This window comes from Mercenaria mercenaria, chromosome 2 (genome assembly GCF_021730395.1).
Source record: "Mercenaria mercenaria strain notata chromosome 2, MADL_Memer_1, whole genome shotgun sequence".
NCBI lineage: Eukaryota > Metazoa > Mollusca > Bivalvia > Venerida > Veneridae > Mercenaria > Mercenaria mercenaria.
This window is the reverse complement of record NC_069362.1, coordinates 26579552-26605867: the sequence shown is the minus strand read 5'-3', so window position 1 is coordinate 26605867 and position 26316 is coordinate 26579552. Positions and strand designations below refer to the sequence as shown.

Genomic DNA, 26316 nt, shown 5'->3' with positions numbered 1-26316 from the left:
AAACAGTTTGGAAACACAATTTAAAAAAACCAAAAACGTATGAAATATCTAACATGATGTTCCATTGTTTTTGCTTTGTTTTTTGTTTTGAGCAGCCATATTAGACAGATCCAAACATACCGGCTACCGTTGTGGTTACAATTAGATTATTGTTTGTGGGCGCGTTCGGCATACATACTCGAGCTAACCCGAGTCACCATGGGTATTACTCGAGTATAACTCGTGTAACCCGGGCGATAGTAGTTGTGTCACCCGAATTCTACCCACCTCCTGAAGCTGGGAAAGGCGGATGATCGTATCCGAATGCACTACTACTTTTAACACGGCGTCGTTGGTAGACTGGCAAACTTTGTGCAATTACTATGAAGGCTTTATCTCAATAACCACATATGATATTGAATTGAAACTTCAAACAAGTCTTTCCAATCATCAGACCTACCAAAATAATCAAGTTAGATAACTCTTGATCGAATCTTACGTAAATTATGGGTCTCATTTATAGACATATTGCTTTGAAACCTATTTCTACTTTTAAGGTCATTAACTAACCGCAGATTATAAAGTCCCATTACTCTAATATGTATTTTGACACAATTATACCCCTTTTGGACTTAGAAAATGCAGTTTTAAATTTAGGTTTTACATGCAAGTTAGTACATCCAAACTAATACAGATGTTTGGTTAAAACTTCACACATTTTTTCGGGTCTGTAAAATAAGGTCATATCAAATATCACAAGCCTTATAACTCTTACTTGAGTCAGACCCCTTTTTGTGGTTAAAGTTTTGCGTGCAAGTTTTAAAAAAAAATAATGCAGATACTGGGTTGAAACTTCACACATTTGTTCCATGTTGTAAAGGACATGGCATCAACTTCCATAACTCTTACTTGAACTTTGGCCAAGTTATGCCCCACTGTTTAAACTTATAAAAAGCTGGTTAAAGTTTTGCATGCACGTTACTACCTCGGAAACTAATGCAGATATTGGACTGAAACTTCCATACATGTCTCCAGTGATGTAAAGAAAGGTCAAAGCATCAATACCCATAACCTTAATTTTGGACAAGTTATGCCCCATTTCTTGTGCATAGATATTGTTGTATTTGCATGCAAGTTACTATCTCCAAAACTAATGGGGGCATTGGGATAACATTTCTCACATGTCTTCAGGGTTGTAAAGCAAGGTAAAAACATCAAATTCCATAACACTTACTTTAATTTTGGCAAGGTTATGTCCCGTTTTTTAGTAAGTAAATAATGGTTGAAATTTTACCATCAAGTTGCTCTTGTCAAAACTAAGGTCGATACTGGGTTGAAAACATCTTATATCTATTCAGCCTGAGGGTTTTAAAGTGAGATCATAGAATCAAGTCAAATAAATAATCCTTAAATCATTATTTCAGTTCTAGAACCGAAAATCAATCATACTGACAACTGCCTTCGAATAGTGGAGCGTGCTGTCATTGGTCTTTTAAAACCTTTTACTTTCTTGGAGTTTCTTCTAAATGCAGAGTAACTTTGAAATGCTCTTTTGGCATTAATGCACCCATCTGTAAATACTGTTCAATAGGACAGAGTTTGAGAAATCTGCTTCTTATCGCAACATCCATGTCAGGCATTTTTCGAGGGTTCTCAATCTGATTCTTAAAGCTTGTAAGTTTTATTTCTAGGTTCACAAGGGACAACTTTGAGAAAACATCTAGGCTTAAGAACACATAATGCCTGATAACGACAAATAATCCACAAAAGAAGCCACATATTGATGTTGAAGTTATAAGTAAAAAAATCCCCCACCCTACTTGCCGACAAACCTTCTTTCTACAGTCATATATGGTACTGGTGTCTAGTTAGTTCAGTAGTTGATGCACTGTACTGCCGGTCCAAATGTCACGGGTTTGATCCGGTTAGCGAAGAAATTCCTTCAATGGCCATTTGCAATCTACATCAGTTCATACGAATGTAGAGTTGTCAGTTCCTTATGAAAGTGTACTGGTAAGCTACTTAGGTTGCTAAGCTTGCCAGGGAGGGTGAACATTTGTTACTCTTGGCGACTGTCAGTCATATATGGCAATAAGATTGATGGAACGAAATGGTGTTGAACCCAATTGAACAACATCAAGAACTGGTACTTGGTCTTTTAAAAGTCAAACTAGCATTTAGCACATTTCATGGCTGAACTACGTACAAAGTTTGAAAAAAGCATACTGTTTGTTATGTGTTAATTGGGAGTATGTTGAATTCAGTTATGTCATTTTAAACAAAGATATTTTCATTTTAAAAAAAAGAATGAAAGAAATTCATTAGCATGGGGGAATTGAGACAGCAGAGTTGAGGTTATTCATTTTCGTAACATATTTCTCTAATGGACATGGCTAAGTGATATCAACGTCCCTGGGTTGTGGAGACGATCACCTGTTAAGATATACAAAAGTAGTTGAAAATGGTAAATCTATCAGCAACTGTCCCTGGCATTCAGCTCAAATGTGGAAAATGGATTCTCTCACACCCGCGTTGCAATGGTTACCGTCCAGAGTGATTATTATGCACAGTGTCCTATAAATGGTTCATGGCAAACAGTGCAGACTGAACACCGCAAAACAGGTCTGGTGATCAGGGTCTCCACTGTTTCCTGAAATGAATTTCAGTCACAACAATGAGAAAAAAAAAGAAATAATGATACCAAACACCCTTTTAATTTGCAATAGTTCGGAGTAGTAAAGTCATGTGTATACATAGGAGGATTAATATAAGTTGTAGCTCTTGCTTCGGAAATAATTTAAAGTATAAATTAACATAAAATAGAAATTTCTAGTCTATTAAACATTATGGGCTGAACATTTTTTTCCCAAGCGTTACTTGATCCCAGAATCTGAAAAGTCGATTGATAATAATCCAGTCTGATTTTTCACTCTGACAGAAGTCGTACCAGTTCGTCTCTAACCAGACTGTCTGTCCTCATTATGGCCATCAAACATATCTATATTAGGTTCTTCACAAAAATCATTCATTTCATTGTCATTGAAAATGCAAACATTATGTAAGATACACGCAGCGGCAATGCTATCAACTAACAGCACTATATCGCATACATAAAACATATAGTCCACTAATCCAGCATAATTTCTGATACGAGGGATACTGTCTCGTCTGATCAGCTGTTTATTTTGGAAAATGAAGTCATTATGTGTCAAAAGTAGCAATCATTCTTTATTATTGTTACAGCTCAGAAGCTTTTGAACTGTTAGCATATAGGTAACGTTCTCCATCATTTTCAGTTACTCGATAAAGCGTTCGGACTACAATTGTTACTCGTGTCACTCAGGTGAACTCCGGTGATCTAGTCAGAGTTATACGGGTTTGTATGCCGAATGCGCCCTGTATTTCATATGTATGAGGGGTGATCGCGAAATTCGTATAAATTGCTCATAACTTATTTAGTTAATTCCAGTACACCTGAAACTGCATTATCAAAAAGATTTATTTAATTGCAGATAAAATATGGAGCGAAATAATTATCCGCCAACTATAGCAACAATTAACGGTATCCTTGGCAACGCAACAGGCCCTAGTCGGCGCACGCCAAAATGTGTATATTTTGTATCATTCATTCACCTTAAATAATTTTTACCCTTTCCTTAACGGCGAAAATCCAGGCAAATCTTACACGTTAAACGTCAACGTCATGACGTCATTTCCGTTAAATTCAACGTTGTTTACTACATCCGGTTTGAAAATAGCAACGTGTTTATTCGAACTGTCAAGGAAACCGTACCAGCGTCATGATGTCAACTGGAGACATCGAATTAAGGAGCGTCATTTAATTTAGTGTCGGAACAGGATAGACACCAGCTGAAATGATTGAAATGACGAAAACGTGCGAGAATTTGAAGGATTTTTGCCCTGCAGTTGTATACAATTGGCACAAAAGATTCAAGAACGGCAGGAAATCAATTGAAGACGATAAGAAAGAAGGTAGGCCTTCGATAGTGGTTCAAAGTGTTCGACAAAATGTGAAGGGTATCATCCGGGCCGGTGGTCTAGTGGTAACAAGCTTGACTGTCAATCCAGAGGTCCGGGGTTCGAATTACGGTCCAGGCACTAGGAATTTCTGAGTTGAGTGTCTCCTGCACAATTTAGAGGCCTGTACTGGTTCTTCCCAGGAAAGACGGCTTCGCGTGTATCGGTGCTATACACCGGGCACGTTAAAGAACCAGACTGACTATTCGCAAAGAGCTAGGCTAAGTTAGCCGGACAAAGTCTGTATCTAAAAAGGATTTCTCTCTATCTGTTCTGGGGGCTGTATCTCACTCTGTCCCTCTGGTCAGATCGCTCTGTGTCTGTACTAGTAGAGGATGAATTTTGCGTCCTGTGTGGCTGCGTTTGCTATATGTAAAGCGCCTTTGAACGTGTTTATCATGAAAAGGGCGCTATATAAATCTGGTATAATAGTAATTATAATAATAATCCGGGAAGACAGTCGAAAAACTTTGAGACAGATTGCCAGTGAACTCAACATATCTCCTTCAACTGTGCACGGGATAATTACGAAAGAGCTAGCATGTCGAAAGTCAGTGCGCGCAGGATTCCGAAGTTGCTATCAGACGAAGAAAAGCAGACGCGTGCAAGGTGTTCAGCTGCATTCTTGGAACGGTACGCTGCAGAAGGTGACGAATTCCTTGATAAAATAGTGACTGCAGACGAAACTTGGCTTCATCACTATGATCCGGAGACGAAGGCCCAAGCGTCGGAAAACTCCAAGAACACCACCACCAAAGAAAGCTCGGGTGCAAACAAGCTGCGGAAAAGAGATGTTTATTTTCTTCATGGATCGCTACAGGATGATCCTTCAACACAGAGTCAAAGACGGAAGAACGATGAATGTTGACTTTTATGCAACAGTAAATATTTATGCAACCCACGTATGTAACTAATAAAATATTAAGATATAAAATTAAAATGTTCAAATATAGGAATATAGCATTTACTTAATATTTTATTAAAATAATTGCTTGTATTTAAAAATCACCACCAGCATTGCTGACTGTCCCAAACACGTTGAATTTCAGGTATTAATAGAGAATAACAGGCTTCTATCTTTTGATATCAATGTTATCAGGTCAAGGTTGATATGGGTTGGAAGGGGTGAGGGAACCGAATTCTATTTATCATGAAACTCATTCAAACTGCATAGAACATCATATGTCCTCATCTCTTATTTCGTAAAAGTATTCTGAAGCAAAAAATTGATAAATTTGTATTTAACGGATTTGAAAATTCATCCGCCCCTGAAATATTTGAACGAAACAATACGGCAGCCATATTGAATTCAACTCCGACAATGTTTCTTGACGTTCTGATATTCTTGTAAAAAATAACAATGAAATAAACTCTTACCTGTATAAAAATAAAAAATCATCCTTTTGAATAAACCAGAACATGCTTTATTTCCCCATTATTAAACATTTGACTCAGACAGCTACATGTCCAATGTGCTGAAGACTTCACTTCCAGTCAGGTATACTTTCAAGTTTAATCACTAAACTGACACTGATGCAAGAATGATAATTAACTGATCTAAAATGATAATTAACACGAAAAATTTTGCTAATAATTAATAAAATGTCCATGCCTTAAGTTACGAAGGCATAAATCAAGAATAAGTATACATTGTCCAGTGTATATTGTAAACCTTTCAAAGAATCGATCTAGGTAAACATTGTGATGTCATGATGAACGTTTCACAATGACGTCATTCAGTGCTATTGTCTGTGCGATAAATGTAGAGACAACCTTATTCAAGGAAATTTGTTGAGATCATCGAAACTGGACTCTGGAATAAAATTCAATCTGGAAGGAAACTACTATAAAAACTAGTCCATCAATATGGGAGGAGCTTAATTTTGATATCAGGTCAATGACTTGATATCAAAATAAAATACCAGGCAAGTGATATCAGGCACTTTGCATAGTAGTTGCATGATAAAAAAGAGATCTCGTCAATGCTCTGATGAGGAAACGGCTGGCTTTGGATCTGGATCGGGTAATCCTGCACCAGGATAATGCTCCTGCACATAGGGCAAACTCTACACAGTTAGAGATTACTTTACTGGGGTTTGAACTCTTGGAACACCCTCCCTACAGCCCTGACTTAGCGCTTATGGATTTCAGAACGTTTCCACGAGATTAAGACTTCCCTCTGTGGACAACACTTCCAAGACTTTGCTGATTTGACATTGGCACCCCGTCGAAAGTTTCACAACTTGACACAGACTGGTACCATTAAAACATTTACCAAGTGGATTGCGAGACATCGGAAATTTGTAGCCTTGCGCGGTGACTACGTAGAGAAAGTGTGCCGTTCATTGGAGCTGGATGACGTGTGCCGTTATTTGACGTCGTTTACGTTTTTGGTGTGCGCAGAGTGACGCATAGTGACTGTTTTGGGATCGATGTAACTATCAAACTTTTAAATTGATTCGTATAATATTTATTAGGGAGTATCGTAATTCATTAAACATTATTGTGGTACATTTATCAATTCTTTATTAGCAATAGAACACAAATCACATTATATTTACACGAACTTCGCGATCACCCTTTGTATTCATCAAATGAATTTAATATCAATTGTTAGAATGATAGGCTAAATATATGAATTGCCTATAAGATGGAATGCTAATTGTTTTATGATTTTCGAACAGTATAGAACACCAAATTAATATAAACTCAAATATTTGCATCTCTCTGAAAATAATTTATGCGCGCAGAAAAAAAAAGAACTTCAGAGAGTTTAAATTTATTTGGTGCTTGCATTAATGCATTTAAGTTAGCGATCGGTGAAATTAAATTGAATTTAAATACTTGTTTTAATTGCTGTTGCTGACCAATCCATAAATGATTTCAGACGGTGTGAAATAAATATTAACCTCTCTAGATTTTATTCATTACAGTCATATCAATTTAATCATCTGATGCAAATGATACGGAATTATTGCGCGCATTAATCTATCTACGCTCAGCAATTCAGTTAAAGGGAACAATAATATTAAGTTAGAAGTAATATTCTACCTCTTTCGGAAGGAATATACGGAAGCTCCGCCGTCGAGAACGATTTTATCTTTATAAATAGACTAGTCCGGTGTGTATGATTTATTTATTCAATATTTCGAGATATGTAACTCGATACTTCGACTTACTAACGACCAAAACGATATGGCGGTAGATATAAAGGTCCTGTCTAAAATGTTGGGTCATACAAACTTACCACATAGTGTTCACACTTAGAAGAATATTTCAAACATATTAAGTATTCATTCTGGAAAGTTTTCAACACAGTTTGAATTCTATGGCAAGGAAATGTACCTTGCACAGTGGCATAAAGGTATATGTCCCTGCTACAACAGCAAAATTATTCTTATACAATTTCAGGAAAACCACAGAAGGCAGCTATTTCCCATGACAACAACAATATACTGGGAAGAAATAGTCAACTTATATGCAGCATTTTATCTACAACCTATCCAACAAACCACACCCTTCGTTTAACTTTCGACTGGAAAGTGAATGATGTTGCGAATCCTTCCAGTACCAGATACAAGTATGGAGTTTTAAGGAAAACACTGACTATTATGTCTGTGACTAAAGAAGATGCCAACAAAAGATTTAAGTGCATGGCTACAGAATCAGGAGATGAAGTTACTGGCTTGACTTCTAACTACAGTGATGACTTCATATTTACAGTTATCTGTAAGTCACCATTAGTCCTCTACTGGATGAAAACCATTTTCTGGGATTATAGGATTGCACTTTTTCATCTGTCCATCTGTCAGTCATTTCTGTCTGTCTGCAATTTTGTGTCCAGTCCATAAATCTGGGCCAGCCTTAAAATATCTTTGTTTCCTATCCCGCGACCCATGCAAATGAGGGCTGTGTACGTAGGTAGGGAAAATATAGAAAGATTATAAATAGACGAAATCAAAAACACATTACGTTAAAACACATTAGGGTACCGTCTGAGAACAGAACAGAACAGTGTAACTGGAAGTTTGCTATTAGTGGTGCAAAATATTTTTTACGCTCTGACAGTGAAAGTGATTCAGCTGGCCCTATTAGGTATGATAAAAAGTCTACATAAAATTACTTCGTGTCTGAGCTTTATGTTCAGTTAGGAGCTGTCACGCACAGGTAGTGATCAAGTAAAATCTCTTTAGCAGCGGCATTTAGGTCTGTCTCTATTCAGTAGATAGATCGGTTGATCGCCGACTCCTCAATGGCAGTATGGTCTGTTTGCCCTCTCAACAGTGGCAGTGTGTTCTGCTCGCCGTCTTATCAATGGCAGTGTGACATGTAAGCTGTCTGATCAATGACAAAATGTAGTCTGTTAGCCGTCTCATCAATGGCAGTGTGGTCTCTAAGCAGTCTAATAAATGTTAGGGTGGATCTGCTCAACCTGCCCTATCAACAGTGGCTTTGTTGTCTGCTTATCCTCTCAACAGTGAAATTGTGGTTTGTTAGCCAACTCTACAACGGTAGCAGCGTTTTCTCTCCGTCTCATCAATGACAGTTTATGTGCTCGACCTCTAAACAATGTCAGTGTGGTCTGCTTTTCTCTCATCACTGGCAGTGTGGTTTGCTAGCCGTTTATCAATGGCAGTATTGCCTTTTAGCCGTCTAATCAATGGAAGTGTGGTTGCTCGCCTTCTCAACAGTGGCAGCGTGGTTTGCTCACCCTTACCACAGTGGAAGTGTTGTCTCTCGCCATCTCAACCATGGTTGTATGGTCTGCTCGTCCTCTCAACAGCAGCTTTTTCTCTCCGTCTCATCAATGACAGTTTATGTGCTCGACCTCTAAACAATGTCAGTGTGGTCTGCTTTTCTCTCACCTCTAGCAGTGTGGTTTGCTAGCCGTTTATCAATGGCAGTGTTGCCTTTTAGCCGTCTAATCAATGGAAGTGTGGTTGCTCGCCTTCTCAACAGTGGCAGCGTGGTTTGCTCACCCTTACCACAGTGGAAGTGTTGTCTCTCGCCATCTCAACCATGACTGTGTGGTCTGCTCGCCTTCTTAACAATGACAGTATGGTTTTCTCGCTGTCTCAAAATTGGCAGTGTGGTCTGCTTGTGCTCTTTCCAGTAGAAGTGTAGCCTGCTCGCCTTTGAACCATCAATGACGGTGTGGTCTGTTAGCCGTCTCATCAATGACAGTCTGGTCTGCTCGCCCTCCCATGATGTTTCATCAAAGACTGTGCGGAGTGCTTTAGCTCTTAACATTGGAAGTGTGGTCAGCTAGCCGTCACACGAGTGGAAATTTAGAGTGCGAGCAATATCAGAATTGGAAAAATGGTTTGCTCGTTGTTGCAACAATGCGAGGGTGGTCTGTTCTCCCTCTTAACAGTGGACGTATGGTCTGTTCCAATGGTAGTGTGCTCTGCTAGCAGTATCATCATTTGTAGTGTGGACTGTTAGCTGTCGAATTAATGACAGCTTAGTTTGCTCGCCGTGTGGTAAGTTCCTCGTCTCAACACTAGTTCGTTGGACTGGTAATCGTGACATCAGTTGCAGGGTGGCCTGTTAGCCGTCTCATCAATGGTAGTGCAACTAAAAAGCCGTCTCATCAGTGGTAGTTTAATTTGCTCACTGTCACATCAATTGAAGTGTGGCCGGTTTGCCCTCTCAACAACAGTACTATGGTCTATTAGCTGGTTCATCTGTGGCAGTGTTGTCTCTTTGCCTTCCAATCAATGCAGCTTAGTTTGCTCGCCATCTAGTCAATGGCAGTTTGGTCTGCTAGCTGTCTCATTGTGTCTGCCATCTCATCAAAGGTAGCTTAATTCGTTCTTATCAATTACATTGTGGTATGTTAGCCGTCTCATCAATGGCAGTGTGTTCTGTTCGCCGGCTCATCTATTGCAGCTTATAATGCTCGCCGTCTCATCAGTGTTGTCTGCTCGCCCTCTCAACAGTGGCAGTGTGGTCTGTCGCCGTCCCATCAATCGTAGTATTCTCTGTAAGCGATCTCAATAATACTACCTTAGATTGCTGAACGCCTCATCAATGACAGTACAAGTGATAAACCGACAGTACGTCTGTAAGCCGTCTCATTGATAACAGTATGGTCTGTCAGCCGTGTCATCAATGGTAGCTTTGTTAGCCCGCCGTCTGATCGAAGACAGTGTGGCCAACAAATTGTCTCATCAATGGTAGTTTTGTTTTCTTGCCTTCTCATAAATGACAGTTTGTTTTATTGGACGTCTCATCAATGACAGTGTGGTTTGTTTGGCTCTCACCAGCTGAAGTGTGGTTGGTTCTTTTTCTCAACAATAGAAGTATGGTCTACTCGAATACTTAACAGTTGCAGTGAAGTATGTTTGCTCTCTCATCAATGGCAGTGTTGTGTGCTCGTCCTCTCACCAATGGAGTCGTGGTCTGCTCTCCCTCTGATCAAAGGCTCTGGGGTCTGCTCGCCCTCTCATCAATTGTAGTGAGGTTAGCTCACTGTCTTATCATTGACTGTGTGGACTGCCTGTTCTCTCAACAGTAGAGTATGCATGACTCATCAAAGGTATGTAAGTGTAGGCGCACTTTCATCAATAGATAAATGGTCTGTTCGTCGTCTCAGCAGTAGAAATGTGATCAGCTCTCCATCTTAACAGTTAAAGAGATTTCTGCTTTTCATCTAAACAACGGAAGTGTAGTATGCTTGCTCTCTGAACAATGGAATATTTTTCTGCTAAAGCTCTCACCAATGTAAGTGTGGTATGCTCACCCTCAGTAAAAGGGACTGTGGTCTTCTCGCCCTCTCAGCAGTGGAAGTGTGGACTGTTAGCCCTCGCAACGTTGGAACATATGTCTGCTAGACCTTTCATTAACTCATTCAGGCCTGATAAGTTATCTCTGATAAGAGTCTAATGGGTTATCTAAAGCTGGAGTCTACAGCAAAAGTGATAAACAGATAAAATCATGCACATGCCATGCAAAGTTTGTAACTGGGTCATTATGATTTACAGACTCACCAAACATCATATACATGTTGGGCATACTAGTACCGTTCTTGTGGTGTGAATTAATTCCAGTATATTTTGTATGTAATTAAATTCTAAGGCTTGAATAAACACAGCACTCCAAAATTACACTGATTCTTCCTGATTTTACAGTCTTTACACTTATTTTCAATTAATTTATACTTAAAATTAAAAAAAAAACACACACACACACTTTCAAGGAAGCTGGTAGTTGTTTTTTGACATTTTTACAGAAACATCTGTACAAGGACTATATGTATGTACATTAAGATGTGAGCATGCTCTCAAAATGAAATAAAGCAGTGCATCATTTCACTAAATGCAGTTATGTACAACAAATGTGTGTTATTTTTGGTGGGGGTGGGAGTGGCTATATGGTCTGGTAGCCATGTTATCAATGGCAGTATGGTCTGAGAAACGGTGAATGTTTAAAGGCTATAAAATGTATATGCAACTTTTTCTGAAATTTTAGATAGCAAACATTTACATGACATTCATAAATAACCGATTTTGATGAATCATTTAGATGGTCCAGATCCAAGTACCACAGAACTTGCTCCACCAAATACAAAATATACGATAAATGAAGGTGTTTCTCTAAATGACATAACATGCATTGGTGACTGTTACCCAAGGTGTAACTTTAAGTGGACTAAACCGGCAACAAATGGAGCTTTGATAGTCAGCAACAATGCAGTGTTATCACTTAGGAAATTATCTCGTACAGAGGCTGCCACATACACGTGTGAAGTGACAAATGCAAATGCTACAGTGCAAACAGAGAGAAAGCAACTTGTAGTGCATGTCAATTGTAAGTAAACATACTGAAATTGTATATTAGGTCTGTACAATGCATACTCATTAAAAACTGTAAAATACTGTAAAGTAGACTAAACACAGGTAGCATTCTTGTATGTACCTCTCTCTATATTTTGTCCCCTCATAGGTGGATATGTATCCTTCCATTGTACCTGACTTCTATGTTGTGCCAACCCTTTTGACATCAGGATTTTGTAGTGCAATAAAATTAATATTAACTATCATAATTGCGTGAGTGATAGACCTTTTTAAAATAAAGCAGATACACAGAGCTAAAATTCTTTTGAGTCAAACTCTTTCATTTACTAATTAAATTATTTCTCAGATATGAACATGACTGATAGAAGCAAACTTTTTATCCAGTCATTTTTACTTGAATTAAAGCCATTTGATGTATTCCATAGTTGCTTAGTATAAAATCCCCTTTTGTTAAACAGTCATTATAAAAAGGATTTATTTCAGACTTCGTTAAATTAAAATAGTTGTGTTTATCAGCTATTACTAGTTAAGCAGTATAGGCTATATTCAATCCCAATGAACAAGTAAAATTCCCATTCATTTTTTGTACAAAAGTTAAAATCCACAAATTCATATCCCCACGAAATTTCCGTTTTGACCAAAACCACAAAGTTTCATGCCCATGAAAATAAATGATTTTACAGTATTCTGAAAACAAGTATGTTTAAGCTTGCCGTTTATAATTTGAAATATTTAAAGCAATATATAACAAATAAGAAAACTAATGGAGAAAATTAAAGATGTGCTGCATCTTACCAGCTTGCAAGCCACTGGTATGCAGATCACATGGAGAATGGCTTGAGGCAAAGATATATTGCTGCTCTTTAACAGAGACAGTTAATAGTTGATACAGGTAAGTCATTTTGGGATAAATCATTTTTCTGTTACAGAAATGGAACATGGTGAAGGTTAGTGTTTTGTTTTTATGTATGGTAGGGATTATTTGAAATTTATTTAAGAAGAATTTCATGTTTCGAAGGAGCTGTATCTAATGATAATATATTTGCATTCCTTCTGATAGATATTCCCATTTAAGTTTTGGGTTGAGGTTGTATGTGTAACAAAGCTATAGTTTCCACTATTTCAATTTGTATAGGTTCCATTTAGTTTTAAAGTGTTTTGTGTAATAAATTTGGTGTCAATGTACTTAAGAAATGGTTATATAAAAGAATGGTCAAGTTCTTTCAGTAACTTCACTTGAAGGTAAACTTCATTGACCTAAATGTTCCTATTCGCTACCAGGCACAAGAAAAATGGACTACGTGTGAGCGTTCTAGAACTAAGAGTTTCCATTTAATAAAATATTGTTTACTCAAAAAAACATCTTTGTATTGACTTATCTCTGAGTTGTTCACCAGGTTTCAAGTGTTATTAGATTGGCAAATATCGTTGGATAGGTGGGTTGGCGGTGTTAACTTTGTCATTTTGCCACTCACCGAGGAATTTGGATACGAACTTTTGCCGACATTTTTTAGATGGTTCTAATGCCAACAAAACAAATCTTACACCGTCTTCAACTACGTACACAGGCAATGAGGGTGATAGTCTTAATAATATACGATGTTCTGGTAATTGTTATCCAAGCTGTAACTATACGTGGACTAAATCAGGAAGCAATACTGCAGTAAATAGAGCAACTGTATCCCTTGGTTCACTGGACCGCACTGAAACTGGTACATACACATGTACAGTAATCAATCCTACAACAGGCAGTATGCAAACAAAAACTGTCTCCATAATTGTAAGATGTAAGTAGGATTTTCTACAAGTGTTATTTATTTGGCTTTTGTAATGATTAATTTTTGGAAGTGCCTACAGGATTGTCTAGAAGTATGGACCTCATTTTTACAGGAATTTTTGGCTTAATCAAATCTTCAGTTTTGTTGCATATGAAAAGTGAGGTGATAGTTTTAAAACATTAACCTTTGCTATACAGTTACCAATTTTTCATCACTGTGGATCAGCGGCAAATGATTGGCAATAATGGTATTGACCGGTTATATATTATATAAACATTTCCTCTAATCATGAGATTTTCATATACATAGAAGAAAATAAAGTATCTGTCTTGGCCTAACCATAGTAAAGGAACCAGCGTGGGAACCATCTGGTCTAGTCGCGTAATGGCGGACAGGTTTCTAAACACTAACTTTTCACTTGGCATGGCAACGGAGGTCTAAATTAAAGATAGTTTCTGTTTAAATTTCATTGTGTGTGTATTTTTGACATTTTGGTAGGAAAAATGAAAGAACAGGTTGTAACTGATTTAAGGGAATTCCTATAGGTTTTTATGCGCATCTTTCTGCGCAGCCGACACTTTCTATGGAAAACTGAACTGAAGTCAACATTTGTTGAAACATGTTACAGACAATCTTAAATATGAGGAATTTTGAATGAAATAACATTTTTGATAAGTTATATCAGTAATCAAATGTTGATACTGGTTTATGTTGTATTGACAAGTATCATGCCTGACAGGTATCTTGCTATTTTTGTGGTTGTGTTTTCACATCGCATTTTAGTACAAAGACAGTGTTGTTCATATAATGTAAGATAATTGACTTAGTACTGATAAGACAATATCACCTTTCAGATTATTTAGTATTCAATTATAGAAAGAATTAAGAATTTTTAAAACTTTTTTTAAACTTTTAGCAGACATACATGTAATCAATTTGGCCAGGTTCGCGCCATTTCCGTCCGAATACGTGTTGTATTCTAGCGGTCTTAACATAAAATTTAGCCTGGTGACCCATACATTTTTAGCCATTTCTATGCTCACAATACAATTATCTATACACAAGAAGAAAAAGAAAAAATTCTATAGTTTTTTCAAAATTAAAAAAAAAAATTCCTCACTATGGGTATTTTTCATTGAAAGAAGTTCACAAAAGTAAATATGAAACAATATTTTTTTTCATTTGTACCAATTATTGTAAGGATACAGTATTACAAATATGACTATGATATCAAATAAGTATATAATAAAATCTGTAAAAAGCAAAAACCGTATTGTGCTGTATTTTCACAAAAACAAGCCTGGTGACCTATTGTTTTTATTTGTTCATTGTTTTCAGCACAAATTTTCCTATCATATATGTCAGTTTAAAAAATTCTATGAAAGGAAAAAAACTATAGGAATTCTCTTTAAGTGAAGCTCAATTTTAGTATGAGTAGTACTTTCAGGTCACAGCAGTGCGATTTTGATGTGATTTTACAGTATAGTCTGTGGCAAAGTATAATCCTGTGATTTTTTCCCTATATTTTGAAAAGTTATGTTTTTATGAAAGCTTACGTGATACTTTTTAAGAATTCCATTGGTAACATTTTTTTGGCCATCATCGTGGCAGCCATCTTGATTTTCAAAATGGCGGCTATATTTTAGCAAGTATGCCTTTATATATTCAATTTAGCCTTCAAATACACATATTTTTCTAATTAATAAATTGAAATTTATATTCCTAAATAGTAAAGGATTGTATTTATAAGGTTTTTTAAAAGTTTTAATCAAGTATTGATTTTATCTACATGAAAAACATAGTTTTCAAATGAAATTATAGGTAGAAAATCGTCCTTCTTATACATCTAATTTTCAAATAGTAAAATGTGGTCATTCTTTAAAAGAAATATTATAATTATTCAAATAGATACTTAAGACATTCGTCTTAAACATAGTATCAATCATTTAAAGGAATTTTATCTATAAATCTTGATTGACAGGATGTAGAAAATGTCCCTGCTGCAATGAAGACCTATTATAGTGTAAGAAAGCACAAATATGGATAATAGTGATGAAATTATAGCTGTTATCAGATTTTCGTTTCATTTAAACATCATCATTGTAACTTAGAACACTCTTTACATGTAAGAGTACAGCTTTTCCAAATCTGATGCAGGAACCCTGGTACAAATAAAATATGAAAGTGTCATAAACTCGGATACTGTTGTAGATGGCAACATGAATTAGCAATAGCAGTTTTGATTTATTTTTTATGTATAATAGTAAGATATGACTTTAATAAACTTTCTACAGCTTTACAAAAACAAGCATTGTTAATTTATAGACAAATTTCAGCTTATGAACTTACTGGTGTAACAAGTGTGCATCTAAATTTGGATATAGATAAGCATATCTGTATGAAATATGTGAATTCCATCCAACCCCTTTTCCTCACACACTCGCTGTATTTGATAACGTTTTCATTCTAACTGTATCTATTATATTCCCAGACAACTATATGAATTAGAAATCCAGTGTTGTGCTATGGAAGATATCACTGACAGGCAAACTGTGAATAAATACATGCAGTATAACTACAAAATGATATATATTTCACACACAGAACATTTGACATGTTTTCTTTCGGGATCAGATGAGTTCAGTCTTATTTAATCCAATATCTTCAGCCAACTGCTGAGTATTTACAGTTGCAAAAAGGGAACTTAAGTATTACAATCACCCAATGAATGAGTCCTTAACAAGGCCTAATTATAACATTTTTAAGAAAAATGCACTACCTCTTAATTAAATACAGGTAAACATTTGTTTAACAAAGCAAGCTTAATGGCTTGCCAACCGTAGATATCGCAATAACATTGTTAGACTTAAGTAAGCTTGTTGGGGAATTAATCTTCAAATCTGCTTACTATATTGTTTTTCATCAGTTTGGTTTAACTATTTCTTGAAATATCGTCTGTCTGATGAGACTAGAGTTGAATATACAAAAGAATAAGCCACAGAACAAAACTGAAGTTTCTTCACTTCCTTGACCTGTTGTGGTATCAAGAAATGGTAAGCAACCACATGTAAAAGGTGTCTTTAGTATTGTATGAAATTCCTGAGATTAGGAAAGTTTTTACTAAACATGCTGATATTTATAAATATTGTCATTTCTAGTTAAAAAATGAGTTTTACATTGGTACTTCACTTTATTATCCCAAATCAATGCCTTTGGTCCTCTTTTTAACCAGGTTTTCTACGAAAACCTGAGTTATTAGATTGGGGTAGATGTCGGTCGGGCGGGCGGGCGGTGGCGGCGGCGGCGGCAGCGGCGTCAAACTGGTGTTTCCGGTCAATAACTTTTGTTTCGGTAAAGATATTTGAATAAAACTTGGTGTGTATGTAGCTTATATCAAGACAAAGGCTGGGATTGATTTTTGGGTTTCTGGGGTCAAGGTCAAGGTCACTGTTATTTAAAATAGAAAAAGGGTTTCCGGTCAATAACTTATGTTTCGGTAAAGATATTTGAATAAAACTTGGTATGTATGTAGCTTATATCAAGACAAAGGCTGAGATTGATTTTGGGCTTTCTGGGGTCAAGGTCAAGGTCAATGTTACTTAAAATAGAAAAAGGGTTTCCGGTCAATAACTTTTGTTTCGGTAAAGATATTTGAATAAAACTTGGTATGTATGTAGCTTATATCAAGACAAAGGCTGGAATTGATTTTGGGGTTTCTGGGGTCAAGGTCAAGGTCACTGTTACTTAAAATAGAAAAAGGGTTTCCGGTCAATAACTTAACTTACGAATGAGCTATCATGATGAAACTTGGTGTATAGAAAACTGATATAAAGTTGTAGCTTGGGATTGATTTTGGGGTTTCTGGGATCAAGGTCAAGGTCATTGTTACTAAAAATAGGGTTAGGATTAGGTTAGGGTTAGGGTTAGCATATCTTCTACATGCATGGAGGGATTTTGATGAAAATTGGCACAATTGTTCACCATCATGAGACGGAGTGTCTTGCGCAAGAATCAGGTCCCTAGGTCTAAGGTCAAGGTCACACTTGGAGGTCAAAGGATACAAGAATGAAAACTTTGTCCGGAGCATATCTTCTTCATGCATAGAGGGATTTTGATGTAACTTGGCACAATTATACACCATCATGAGACGAAGTGTCTTGCGCAGTTCCCTTCTTTAAAATTACTTCCCTTTGTTGTTACTATAAATAGCTTATATTGTAACATTTTCATTACTAGACGTAGGGAAAAATCGAGACCACTTTTCTGTAGTACAACATGCATGTTACATCCAATTTTGAGGTGTATTTTGACCAATCTCTACCTGGTAAGGATTTCTGTGTGGACTTACAATTTTTTTTTTGTATTTTTTTTTTTTTTTTTTTTTTTAAGATTAACTTCCCTTAGTTAATAACTATAAATAACTTATATTGTAACTTTTTTATAATTGACCGTAGGGAAAAACCAAGACCACTTTTCTGCGGTACAACATAGTTGTTACTTTCTAATTTTAGAAGTATTTTAAGGTATCTCTACCTGGTAAGGAGTTTTTTTGTGGACTTAGAAAAACAAAAGAATTACAATGATTACTAAACAACCACAAAATTAAAATTACATCTGCAAATACAGGTGCTAGAGTAAAGAAATTTGCTGTGACGGGTGTATATTGTGACATTCTGGCACTCTTGTTTATTCTTATGAAAAGTGTTGAAAACCTGGTTTCGTGGCATTGCCGCGTTTCTTGTATGATCATATTTTATTCATCTTGGTCCAATTAATGTTGAACTTTTTCTACATTTTAAAAGGATGTTATTGACATACAAATTGAATACCCAGTTATATGTAAATAATTTACTACATGTATTAAAAAATGGAAACAAATAATGCAAGAAAAGCAAGGGAAAAACCTTTCTACTTAATATGTAGAACCTTATTTTTTAAGAAATCATAATTCACTCATTGAATAACACATCACATTGCACAGAAATGTAAATGTTTTATTCATTAAGGTTTTATTTTTGACAATCTAACTGGTCAACTAGTACAGTTAGTAAGGTACCTCTGTAGCCAAGTGGTAAAGGATGTCGATATCAAATCACTAGATCATAGTCTCTGAGGGTTCGAGGACAGCGGTTCAACCAGGTGCCCACATATGCCCGAAATAATGCACAGAAGGGCATATGAGTCTTCCTCAACAATTACAAATAGAAAGTTGCCATTTATCTTGCACTGTGTCAATGTGATGTTAAACTTTAAACATACATTGTATATAATTATGTACAACGTAAGAGTGTCTTCAAGAATTGGACCTGTGAGTTTTGTTTAAGGAGGTAGGTTACCTTGTTACAAGGGTAAATTCAAATTAGTTGAACCGCAGCATTTCTTTTAATTTCATCTAATATGAAGTTTTAACTACTACAATCTCAATTTCTTTTGTCTCTGTCCCTTCAAGTTCAGTTTTTATCAAGGTTTGAAGAACATGACCCTAAAATGTATTTCATATTGAAAGAAGAAGGAAAATACGGATATTTAACACTTTTCAGTGTATTTTAGTTTCAATGATATCCGTAGAAGTCTGCATAATTGATAATTTTACTAGAATGCACGTTAGCTTTCTAATATCAGCTTAAAATGTATATGTCGCGGGGCTCGTGTTTCCATGGTAACGCATTTTCTCTCATTTTTAAACAACTATGAATAAAAATACGGGTTTTCGACGGCTTCAGTGCCATTCTGTTAGTGACCGGCATGGAATATTTAGGTAATATTATCAGCAAAATAACAAGCACTTTACATGGTACCCTATTTTTCTTAAAGTTTAAAGTAACCATGGCAACAGAGGCGTTTAAAATAGCTTATATCTTGCTTTTTGACGTAATTTCATATAAAAAGATATTGAATAAGATTATCTTTCTAATTAATGTATCTTTAAAACATATTATTTCTAACGTAAGTTATATTTTCGTGTTATTTGCATTTATTCAAACAAATTTCACAGCTTAGAATACTTACAGCAGTACCACTCGTCTGGTATTTTTTATGGAAAAATCGTTCAGCATGCTGCTATTATTCTCATGGATATTGTTGAAATGAAAATAAAAAGCCGAAGCTGTGTTTCTTAAATAGACCAGTGTCAACGCTTTTGAATTTTACATTTAGATACATAGGTCACGGGCTTCGTTTCCATGGTAACATAAATTTAATTCAAGAAACCACAGTTTTCTACTGGAATTTGAACAATTTTAGATCTAAATTCTAGTATATAAGTAACAAATTATCAACGGAACCTGAAAAACAGGTATTACAAATCAAACTGCTAGATTTTTTTTTTGAAAATGGCCGTAATAAGTAACCTTTCACCCAACTATATTCCAAATAACATTGGCTATCTTCGTCCATTTTCTTACATTCCGCATAACATTTCAATATAACTACATAAAAGAAGCAAAATATTGAGTATCATTCAGAGCAATAGACCCATAAGAAATATTCAAGCAAATAATGGTTATTTGAAAATAGTTAAAATAAAGAAAATGCATAGAATTACGTACTTTCAAGATAAAAACTATTAATTTTGCGCGGTAACTGACACGTAACGTCATGACGTCAATGACGTCATTTTAAGACAACATTGTTTTGAAGCGTTTCTGCAGCAATTTATTCATTATTTCTGCATTATTAAGCCATAAAGCATCAGATCGAAGACAGGTTCATGATTTGTTTTCAGAAAAATGAATATACAAACACATTTAGTTTGTCGTAAACGTCGTCGTAAATCGTCACGTTAATTTCCGGTTGGACATGCGCATATACAAATATGAAGGTAACCTACCTCCTTAATTTTAGGGTTTATGTCCCACCAAAACAACTTATATGGCAGTTTTTCAGCTCTGAATGGTAAAGGAAGGCCCAAGAGCTCGCCATTATAGGTATGAGCAGATGCCCGGGTAGAACCTATAATCTTTGGTTAATAGCTGCTTTGCTAACTTAACTGAAAGAATTTTACGTCACTTGAAGGATTTCAACCCCACATAAGTAATGGAAAAGTGATTTGAAAGTCAGTGTCCAGCTTTGAATGGCAAAGGAAGGCCTTTTAACCACTCAGTTATTCATTGCGCTGAGACAGTCGACATTTAAGTTTTACTAAAAGTATAACACCACAAAATGAATATTTGATAATAATAACAACAATTTATTTTAAAATTACTTGCCAGTATTTCCTATTTAATTCATTCAAGCCAAAAGTTTTATAAAAAAAGATCCAAAATGGATAAAAACTGGTACAGTGTGGTTGTTCATTCTAAAATATCTGGATATAGGTCTCACATTGTGTATTTCTCCTTTTTTATTAAAGCAAAAAGATAAATAACGATAATAACACACAAAGTTTACATTAACTTATTTCATGTAATAAATGCAATCACTTTGCCGATAATTGAATAACTTCAATAATATAGGATGCCAAGAAGCAAATACACATTTTTGCTCTTTACCTCCCTTTATTTTGTCTTTATTATGTTATCGCTATGCTTTAAATTGTAAAGATTGGTTGATTTAGACATTTTGTACAAAGAAATGTACTTTTGTTCATGTCATATCTGTATTGTGAAGATATTGCAAATTATACTAAATTTATTAACATTAAAAGCGAATTATCTCCCTTTAAGCACTAATTACTCCACTTTGAAAACTCAAGATAGAATTAAATGTTCCATTTAAACTTGTTTAATACACTCTAGCATTAATGTAACATACAAAGTACATACAGTACATTTTAGGGAAATTTAATTGGTAAGACAATGGAAAAAAGCATAATTTTGGGCGGCCATTTTGAAATCAAGATGGCCGCCAAAATAATGATGATATAAAATGTTACCAATGGACTTTGAGAGATTGGGTGTTTAAACTTTCAAAAAAAAACACAACTTCGTAAAATATAGCAAAAAAAATCACAAATTCATATTTTCGGACAATTCGGCACAGACTAGTAAGCAAATGTGACAAGAGAAATCTCTCTTAGAAGATACATGACCCCTACATTTCTCTTCATTTTATATCAGTTTTATCATAACTCTTCCAAATGAGGTAAGAATTTGTTCTCTAAAATGGGTCTAGCTATGTTTGGTAGCTCTTTAAAAATGTCAGTTTTATATAGAATATATAGGAAAAACTATTTACATTTTTGTGACCTCTTCGCTCTTTCAGCAGTATCAAAAACAGTCAACATGTGGTATTTTGATATTTTGATGCGATATGTGCCTTGTCATTTTAATAAAATTTGTTTTTAACAATTCATTTGGGTTTTGCTTTTTTAATCCATCCATCCTTTCGTCCGTAACATTTTGTGTCTGCTTTGGTTCTCCTAAACCCCTAGAAGGATTTTCATGAAACTTGGGTCAATTAATCACCTCATCAAGACAATGTGCAGAACTCATTCATGTCGGCTCAAGGTCAAAGGTTTGAGTTCTCCATTGTGTTTCCGCTTTGTGTCTCGCAAACCCCTTGAAGGATTTTAATATGGCCTGGCTGTAATATCCCCCTTATCAAAACAATGTAAAAAACTCAAAATTCACCCATGCCAGCTCGAGGTCAAGGTCACAACTTAAATGTTTAATGCTTCCACCCAATACCAGCAATACTTTCACTATCCATAACAGTGGCGGGGGATATAGCTGTCTTTCAAACTACCTTGTTTCAGCTGAATTTAAAGGCACTGGTCTCAAGATTGTTCGACAACAAAAAAAGTGTTTTTTAGATATCTGGAAATTAATACTATATTTTTTTGAAGAATGCTTTCAAATATAATTGCCGACAGACTGTATGTTATGGAAACACATGAAAATGAGTTGTTTTTACTATTTTTTACGATGAAAATCGAAGAGCGTTTATATTGAAACGCTTTACTCGAGGTAAACTGCCTCGATTATAAATGTCTATATTTAACACGTTTTGAACACTAAATCCTTCATAGCGCTATTGGTAACGACAGCGGAAACTTTTTTATCCGGGTTTGATTCCCGACAGGGTCATCTCTTTTTTTTGATTTGGCATTTTTAAAATAGTTTAGAAACAAAAACTCATATTCTAATGTTCATGATATGACCAAACTTCATCATTTTGTAGCCAAAATCTGGAGGTCAGTGCCTGTAAGTTATATTTCAAGAAATGGTTGATATACTTATGAATTTTTAGCTCATCTGATTTTTTGAAAAAAAAAATGATGAGTTATTGTCATGACTTGATCGGTGTCAGCGTCGGCGTTGGCGTTGGCGTTGACGTTGCCTGGTTAAGGTTTATGTTTAGGTCAGCTTTTCTCCTAAACTATCAAAGCTATTGCTTTAAAACTTGCAACACTTGTTCACCATCAAAAGCTGACTCTGTACAGCAAGAAACGTAACTCAGTCTTGCTTTTTGCAAGAATTATGGCCCATTTTGGACTTTTGGATTTTTTATTAACTTTTGCGTTTAGGTCAACTTTTCTCCTTAAAGGTCAAAGATGTTGCTTTAAAACTGGAGCAGTTATTCGCCATTAAAAGTTGACTCTGCACAGCAAATACCATAACTCTACATTGCTTTTTGCAAGAATTATAGCCCCTTTTTGATTTAGAAAATCATGAGTAGGACAATATTTCTATTATACAGAGACAAAAAAAATCAGATGAGCGTCAGCATCCGCAAGGCGGTGCTCTTGTTTGTATTGCAATAAGTCAGTTTGTTTATAAACAGTTAATCGAAAGGAATTTTTTGTGGAATCTTCCCTTGCATCTCATAATTGTCACTGAACGTGCAGAAAACATAATAACCGTGGTTTTAAGTCTTAAACAATGTCCTTAGATAATTTTAAAAACTAGGAATGAATGTGTTATAATGTAATTTAACAAGATTTTGTCTAACTATTTGTGTCTGTTTGAAGAATATAAGTTCTCTATTTTGTGTTTTCCACAGTTATTTACATTTTGATAAAAGAGTGGTCCTTTTGGATTCAAGTTTTTGGTGAATAATGGTTCAATCATATTTGATATTTCATTTGCAGCAAAATGTGAAAGATGTAAATAAAAGACATTATCTGGTAAAATAAGTTCTGTACTCCTAGACAATCCGCTACAGGCGTGTCTAGGGGTTTCAATGTGCACCTCCGTAATTTTGTCTTATCTAGGTAGCACTCTTTTCATGCATATGCGCATTCCAAAATGCTTTACGGTTGGCATTCAAATATTACAAGTAAATACTTACCGAAACACAAGCATAAAACAAAATTGAGATATAACACAAAAGAAATGAGTATTTAACAGACTTCATATAAACTCACTGAATACACAGTACTAAAAGCTATCATTATCTTTCCTTGTATGTAACAAGTTAGAGACCTCAGTTTTTAGCAAACTTCAGAAGTCTTTCATGACATACTTGTAAACTTGTGGAATACATATTGTAAGAATATTATATTACTAAGTTCATTTATATGAAGATTGGTTTAGTGAAAGTTAGATAATTTCAGTGTTACAAGTTAGTGACTTCATTTTCTCAAACTCATATTATTACAGACTGTATGTAATTGCATAATCTCAGACAAGATTGATACTTGACAAGACAAGTCAAATGACACCAAAGGTTTAGTCCTTGAGTAAAAATTGCCATATTTCCACTTTATAACTGAACAAAGCTTAAGTAACACATTTTGTGAGTGATGAAGAGCTATCAAACCTCGCTTGTTATATGCATGTAATAAACAAGTCAAGAGTTAAACAGGAAATCAGAGGATAAACCAGTCAAAAACAAAAAATTGACCCACTTTAGAAAATACCTTGTCGCCTTCATTCTAGTTCATCTTTTACAAACACATGATGAATAAATTACATTGGAAAGAGGTTTTTACTTTAGCCAGGGCATATTCTTTGTTTTTTTTTAACACTTTTAGTCGATCTTTTTTCTACTTTCTATGTGCAGTAGGGTTGAAATAAAAGCTTTCTGCTCATTTCAGCCATGTCGCCATGTATACTGAAACAAATAATAACTCTGTTGATAGCACTGGAGTACATCTGTGTGCCAAAACTACATGCAGTATTATGAAAGAGGGTTCATTATAATTGCGGAAGGACATTTTCAATAGCATAAGCACAAAATGCATTCATCCCGGTCATAATTATTACTGTCGCCTAAAACAGTTCTCACCTACCGTAACAATATCTAATATATTAAGAAAGTATTTTGAAAAAGGTATACATGTGACAAAAGTGACACAAACTGTCGTCAAATGATATAACTTTATTAAAAAAACACCCTTGTTACTATCTGATAAGTAAATATTTCTGATATTATTGTTTCCAGTTCATTTTTATTTTGTCGCGATTTAAAATCTCTCCTCCGTAACGGGGACTTCTTCAGATGTACGTCATAACAATGGTGTTTTCCCTCTGTGTCTGCATCATTTACCTTGATTGCATCAGTAAGAAGCTTAAGGCTTGTTTCCAGTATATGCTATCAAGGTATCGAACAGTTATCAAATATTGAAATAATTTTATCTCTTCCGTAACGTATCACTTCCGTAAGATAACATCGTAGCTGTTCTAACTACCTACTGAAATGCGGAAAGCACAATAAAGTTTTTCTCATGCGTCACTCGAAGGAAGCAGAGGCTGATCTGCAAAGGCTTTTAAGTGTAATTTTAAATCATGTGTGGAACAATATTTCAAGTAAATGAGATAAGTTCATAGTTATATACAAAAAAGCATTATACTACATGATGTTTATGAGATTATGTTTTAAGGTGTTTGAATGTGTTTTCTCTGCTTTTCTAATTTGGTCTGAACGTAAAACTATACATAAAATATAGCGCTGAAATAAATATGCCTCTTTAAACATGTCCGTTACGGAGGCGATAACGTGTTCGTAAATTCCAGTGCGACATTCAGATTTCATACATGGACATTTGACCAAAGAGATGTGTCAAAACGGACTCAGAATCAAGAAATATATGTTTTTTTCTGACTATTTTATCTGAAGAAAAGTGATATAGAGCTTGATTTTTCCCACAATACCGTTATGGAGGTGAGATAATTTGTCTGACTGCATTGAATTTGTCCTTGTTTAGTCGCTGCACGCAATATGATCTGGTTTCAGTAATGTTCTCGTCATTATGTAATATTTAATATCGTACTAACTTTTTTAAAAAGAAATGTGACTTCGGCGACCACATGTTTTATTTTGTTACCGAGAAGATATTATGTTACGGAGGTTACATAGAAATTTTGTTATTTATGTTGTTATGTTGTTAAAATAAGGTATTCTTAGACTTGTTTTATTGTAATTAGGTTTCTCTGAATTTCCATTTCTGACAAATTTGACTATTTTTCTTCCATGTGCAAAGAAGATGTAGTGGCAAATATGACTAACAATGATTTGAACGGACTTATTCAAACCGAGTCTGCTATTATTTTAGTTGACTGCATTCTTTGCTTTCAAAGAATCTTTACAGAATTTATTATCCAGTAGAAACTGTTGTATGTTGAACGTCCGAAACATCGATGTGACATAATGAAAAACAGAAAATGTTAGTAAGGAAACGTTAATTAACATTATTTAGTAAGTTGGAAGTGTTCAGAGAATGGTAGACAAACACACTAATATCAGAAAGGTAACCGAAGAAATGCAAATTTAACTGTTGCTTTCAAATCACAGAAATTTGTGTGCGAGGAGACACATCTGGATGGCTGCGTAATTTAAGA

General features: G+C 35.3%; 1 protein-coding gene across 3 annotated transcripts in view; it reads left to right on the top strand.

Annotated features, from left to right (window-relative positions):
* LOC128552126 (hemicentin-2-like) overlaps nt 1-26316 on the top strand; it is a 193648-nt gene that overhangs the window by 53946 nt on the left and 113386 nt on the right. For 2 of the 3 annotated variants that reach the window (XM_053533153.1, XM_053533149.1), the window contains exons 3-4: nt 7429-7746; nt 11545-11829. In XM_053533153.1, coding sequence (XP_053389128.1) covers nt 7429-7746; nt 11545-11829 — 603 coding nt within the window. The remainder of the gene's footprint in view (nt 1-7428; nt 7747-11544; nt 11830-26316) is intronic. The other variant, XM_053533157.1, reaches the window with a different exon arrangement.